Raw genomic sequence first — 6,000 nt, 5'->3', positions numbered from 1 at the left:
TTTGCTGAGTAGCCAAGTATAAACAAATCCTGTACTTAGGAAATGCAATCATCATGGCAACAAAGAGGAGACAATGCCAAATTTCCTTGCTATCACACTTTCGCTACAGGTAAAGAATAAGTATGTTACTACACTTTGAATAATCTCATGCTATAGTTTGATTTTTCTATTTAAAAGTTTTTCTAAATAAAACAAAATATTTACCTGGTAGAAATCCACTGTGGTAATGTCAGAACTTTATGCAGTTATAGGGATAGTCTATTGTGGATCAGACAGGAGCACTGTGTTTTCCAGGTTTCCACCAATATGCTTAGAAAACAAACTCATGAGTTTGGTTCTGTGATCTACATAAGATCCCAGATCTTATGTATCTGTAGATCTGCAATGCACCTGTATACGTGGCATTTCATGAAATTGTGGCTGGCTCTTGGGATCACTGTCTGACAAGATTTGTATTTTCCTGTGCATTTTCATGGGAAAAATGGGAACTGTTTTGAAAATGAGACATTTTTCAGGTAGATTTGGGTCTTGTTTTCCTAATTGTATTTCTGCAGAACTCATGGTCAGTAAGGTAATGGGAATCTCATATAGAAGGAAATAAATTTTAATAATATCCTGCACAGTGAATTTCAGTGAAATCCTGGACCTTTAAAATTGAGTTCTGACTCATCTCACACATGAAAGCATGAGACTGACATTTTTGTGATGGTGTTTTTTCACTGTGTGATTAAGTTGTTAAGGTGTTAGATAGCTGTTAGCTCCATGGATGTTTCTTCAGGAGAGAGAGCAATAAAGTTTTGAGATATAATCTTCTGTCTATCACCTGCTTTCTCAAGGCAGAACAGTTTGCCATCAGTTAGAAATCCAAAGGCAAAATTTGTGCTATGCGGTCATCATCTTTTTTTTTTTTTTTTTTTTTTTTTTTAAATATGGCATGTGACAGAATATTTCCCTATTTAGCACCCAGAGCTTTCTCTTCAACCAGCCAGCCTTTGAAACTGAGAAGGATTGATCACTGTCCTCTCTTCAGAAGGACTTTATTATCAACAACACTCATTATACAGCTTCTGGTGGAAGGAAGAAAAGAAAGTAGCATTTGCAATGTTCTCTGGCTTCTTGCTTGTTCTTTCTCTCATTCACGGTGCTTTGCAGCTGGCGGGTAAGTGCCTCCCGCTTGTGTCCTGTAAAGCTCTGCGTGAAAGTGCTTCCGTGTTTCCTGGCATTTCGGAGTTCTTTACAGTCCTGCGGCAGTGCCTGTATGTACATTATTAGTTTGGGACATATAGGTGAGGAGTTCTTCAGGGCAGGCAAAAAGCAAGGGCAGGATCTAGGAGTTAAAAAAAAAAAAAGAATAGACATGGAAACAAAGACTGAATTCTTAATGCCTTTATTCATGTATAGTGGTAGTACCATTTCAGTGACCTCGGAAGATCAAACCTAGAGAAAATTGTAAGATACGTTTAAATGTCTATTTTTTATTTTACGTCTGTGTTCTTATTTTTTGAACTGTTTTTAGGTGTTTGAGTAATGTTTAGCAAAATCAGTCAAGAAAAAATTAAGGGGTGGTGAAGTGTGGGATAATTTGGAGGACATTAAGGTGTTCACAGCTGATGGCTGGGCAATCCAGAGTCTTAGTGCTTACTGAGAGGATTATTCCCATTCACTCTTTTGAACAGACTTGCTGAATTCACTGGCACTGATAAAATGAATGAAGTAAAATTTGTGTCAAATAAAGTTGGAATACCTTTGGGAAGTTATTGTAGAACTTTAGCGATAATAGTACTTCCATCCCTTTACCTACATTTCTATCGTAGTTGTTAAGCAGACAACTTTGGAGAACCAGCTCTCTCCTGAGTAAAACTAGTTGTTATTGATTGCCTCAGAGTATCTATTTTTCTTAATTGTACATAGTATCACTGCAGGAGCAGAATAGTTATTTTATCTGTGTTGTAAGTTATCAGTTAAATTGATGTAATATTTTTGGAAGCTTTTTTATGATTTTCCTTTTTTCTTTTCTTTTTTTCTTTTTAATACCTTTTTTAGAATATATGACACCCAGTGATCAAAAGAACTATCACAGACCAAAATAGATTATGAATCCCACAAACTTTGGAGGGAAATACAATTGGGTGTGTCACAAGGTACACCATAAAACAGCAGAATGCACTCATAGATGTGCCTATATTGATTCACTATTGCTACCAATAAACTCATTGTAGGACTGAAATTAGCTCAACTACTTCTACTTTACATTGATGTCAACACTGTAGACATGATCAGTGAAATTACCCAGAGAGCTGAAGACCCGATTCCTGTTACAGGTGGACCTTCTAAGGTCCAGAGTAGTTTACCCACATTTATTCAGTGAAAAGGAAAAAAAAAAATCTGGCTTCAGGAGGGAAAGGATAAATGGCTCAGGAAAGATGGCTGTGACCCTACTAGCACACCTGTAAGGGCTGGCAGCATAAGGAAAGTTTGCAGAGGTCAGAAGGCCATGCATTTGAGGACACGTGGAAACAGGGCAATGGTGATAGAGTGGCTGAGGGAATTCACATAACTAATATATCCAAGATATATCCAATATATCCAACTAATAAATCCAAGAAGATGTGCTTAGCTCTGCTGATGCTGCTGGCTGCCACTAATCCACAATATATTGACATAAAGAAACACATATTCTATTGTCTACCTTATTGCTTTTTAACCAATAAAACTGATGTTGCAACAGACTCCATTCAAAAGCATGTTTTTATCTGATAAGAAAGCAATGCTTTCTAGTTTATGCAAATGGGAAATAGAATCATGTCACTTATCTTGACTATATATATTCCTTGCATTACTTTGTTTTACAGACACTGAAACATTTTTAATGTATAATAAAGTCAGCAAACTCTGTCTTCAGGCTTCTATTGCACAGTCAGTTAGAACTGCAACTTGCCACCAAGACAATGAAGCACAAAAATTCAGGTGGATTACTGATCATCAGCTCATGAGTGTGAGACTGAACCTATGCCTGGGTGTGCCACTGAAGGAAGATGAGTCTCTTATCACCCTATATCCGTGTAACCAAACAAGTGAGCTCCAGTGGTGGGAATGCAGAAATGAAAGCCTCCTTGCAATTCAAGGAGAAGATTTGTTTTTCAGTCCTGGCAATGGAGAACATGATAATGTTATATTAAAGAAAGGCCTTAGTCCAAAGAGTAACTGGAAGATGTATGGGGCCATGGATGTTTTATGTTCCCAGAGATATGAAGGTAAAGAAAATCTGTTCTTCCATCCATTGCACTAATCTCGTTGTGTTAGAGTGTTTTGGATCTTTGGTTCTGAATATTCTGATTCCTTCAGTAACCATCAGAGTTTTAGAAAATCAGTTAGCTTTGAATTTAATTCCATATTTTTTTGCATTATATATATAATATATATAAAACAAGAATTCACATATCATATATGCAGTATACACACTATAATACTATAGTACATATAATATACTCTATTAGTACTATTAGCATTTTAAGTATTTTATATAAGTACTGCCTTAATATGATAACATAATTAAATAGTTAATTATATAAATAATATCTTATAATATATGATTATTGAAAATTATATATTCAACATATTAATACATCATATTGCAATTCAATAATAAATACATTACATAAATTAACAATATTAAAATTATTAATGTTATATCATATCATTATTAGTTAAATACCACATAATTATATAACAATTTTATTATGTTATATACATATGTACATATATACTTACTCACTCACTCACTCACTCTTACATGTAAGCATTCTCTAAATCACTATTGCTCACCATACCCTGTCAGTACATTGTTGGGAGAGTATAAATACTGAGAATTTTCATATACAGCAACATGAAAATGAAATTATATCCTCAAGAAAAAAGCACAATATGGTTGAGCTGGGAAAGGGCTCACTGTGGGTGGAGGAAGCGTGGCTTTTGTGACTCAGAAGATAACAATGCTCATGGCATGATTATAATTACCAGTACAATTTCCCTTTTTAATTAGCTGAAGTCTGATTGTTCTGAATGGCTTTCCCACATCCAAAACAAATGTTCTGAAACCCACCAACCCATCTTGTAGAATATTCTCAGTATTCGTCCCCCTGCCTTGTATATGGGGGCTGCTCCACTGTGTGTGAGGTGATTAAATGCTCACTAAAACAAAAACAGAGAGAAGAACCTGATGTTTACTTTTTCCAGGAAGTAGAACATCCAAATATTAATTCCTGCTCTTGTGCATTTTATATAACTCTTGACATTTTTTAAAGTAGTAGTACCTTAGGGTAGAGCTCTGGAGCTTTATTAATAGTTTCTGAAAGCATCTTTGTCAGTACAAAGAACTAGTTTTAGACTTAGCTGTTATTACTTCAAATAACACTGCTCTACAACACGTATCAGCCACTTAAGTCTGGAAAGGTTCAGGTGCAATTCAACCATTGACATAGACTTTGTATTTTTCAAACTTTGTTTTATTTTCCATATTGTCATTATCATTTTGTCTTCTCAGAGACTTTTACACTGCTAGGAAATGCTTTTGGGGCACCCTGTGTGTTCCCTTTCATGTACAAGAAGCAGTGGTATGCCGAGTGCACAGATGCTGGCCGATCAGATGGCTGGCTCTGGTGTGCAACGACTGCAGACTATGATGCAGACCAGCGATATGGATTTTGCCCATTAAAAGGTAAGCTATCTGTTCCCACACAGGTTCCCCCAGTGTGGTATTGTCGAACCAGCACTGGCAGAGTATCAATGTCTTTATAATGATGGGTAGTGTACATGAATAGATTTTAGCAATATTGCCACATCTTACAGCACTCCACACAAAGAAATAACATGTGTTGCATAAAGGCGTGGAGAAAACTGTGACTGAATAGTAAAATAACATGCAGTTCCCACTAATTGTGGTGGTGTTGCTGAGCAGCAGGGTAATTTTGAGTTCCTCCCTGTTTCCCAGGCAGGATGCAATCTGTCACCATTGTACAACCTGTACGATCCTTTTCTGAGGACCCCCCACTGTGATGGATGTGGGCACAAAAATAAGAGCTGTAGGAAGCTTAATGACAAAGTTAACAATTCAGTCTTCGTGATTTTCATCTGAATATATATATGTATATTTGCTTAAGTAGTACATGTCCATTTACTGATCTTATTAAGACCTCTTCACATTGCCTGGAAAGCTGTCTTTCCACTCCCCTGACAGCTGCCTCCCATTCCTGGCATTTCTCTACTACTACTTCAATTGCTTTCTGAAAAATTGTCCTCCATTTCTGTGGTCACTTCTCTCTCCAGCTCCCGTTATGGCTTTATTCTTGACTGATAAGCTTTGGACATCAGACACTTCTCAGCTCTCCTCTTTGTCCCCATTGCTCCTGATCAACATTACATCTTTTATTATTAAAACACTCCTTTACCCCAGTCCATTCAAAATGTGCATTTGGTTTGATTCAGATCTGTAATCAAATACATTTTCCAGGTCCCTGCAATGATACCTATTACAATGAGTCTAAATGGCATGTGACATAGGGTCAATGAGTAATTTTCAAAGCCTTTGAAAACCAGTTCTTAGTTCTTTTAATTTAACTTCATACTGGCTTTTGAGACTAATCAAGCATCTGACTCAATTTCATACTGCACTTTATTGAGCATGTATAGATCCTCAACAGATGAAAGAAGCAGAGATAATCAGGAGAGGAGCACCATGCAGCTCAGTCCTACTGCAGTGCCCCAGATCCGAAGCTGTGTGGCAGACACATCCAGAAGCTTTTAGCAGGGGAAGATTTATCTAAGAGCAGTCTGATGTTAAATTCAGTTCTATAGCTGGGTCTCACAGCTCTCAGTGGGAACTGCTGCCAAGAATGAGAAGGAGAAGTTATGTATCTTTTTATAGATTTCAACTGCAATTTCTGCCACAGCGCTCCATGCAATATATTTCTCTATGCACTCACTTCCCTTGTAGTAATTCCT

At 36.8% G+C, this 6,000-nt stretch overlaps 1 protein-coding gene across 2 annotated transcripts in view; it reads left to right on the top strand.

Annotated features, from left to right (window-relative positions):
• The first annotated feature begins 299 nt into the window (after positions 1 to 299).
• LOC121064329 (macrophage mannose receptor 1-like) overlaps positions 300 to 6,000 on the top strand; it is a 38,665-nt gene continuing 32,964 nt past the window's right edge. The window contains exons 1-3 of one of the 2 annotated variants that reach the window (XM_040545609.1): positions 300 to 1,159; positions 2,853 to 3,254; positions 4,544 to 4,717. In XM_040545609.1, coding sequence (XP_040401543.1) covers positions 1,102 to 1,159; positions 2,853 to 3,254; positions 4,544 to 4,717 — 634 coding nt within the window. In that variant the 5' untranslated portion in view covers positions 300 to 1,101. The remainder of the gene's footprint in view (positions 1,160 to 2,852; positions 3,255 to 4,543; positions 4,718 to 6,000) is intronic. The other variant, XM_040545610.1, reaches the window with a different exon arrangement.

The sequence above is a fragment of the Cygnus olor genome, chromosome 2 (genome assembly GCF_009769625.2).
Source record: "Cygnus olor isolate bCygOlo1 chromosome 2, bCygOlo1.pri.v2, whole genome shotgun sequence".
NCBI classification, from domain to species: Eukaryota; Metazoa; Chordata; class Aves; order Anseriformes; family Anatidae; genus Cygnus; species Cygnus olor.
The sequence above is the reverse complement of the archived record's forward strand: the minus strand, read 5'-3'. Positions and strand labels throughout refer to the sequence as shown.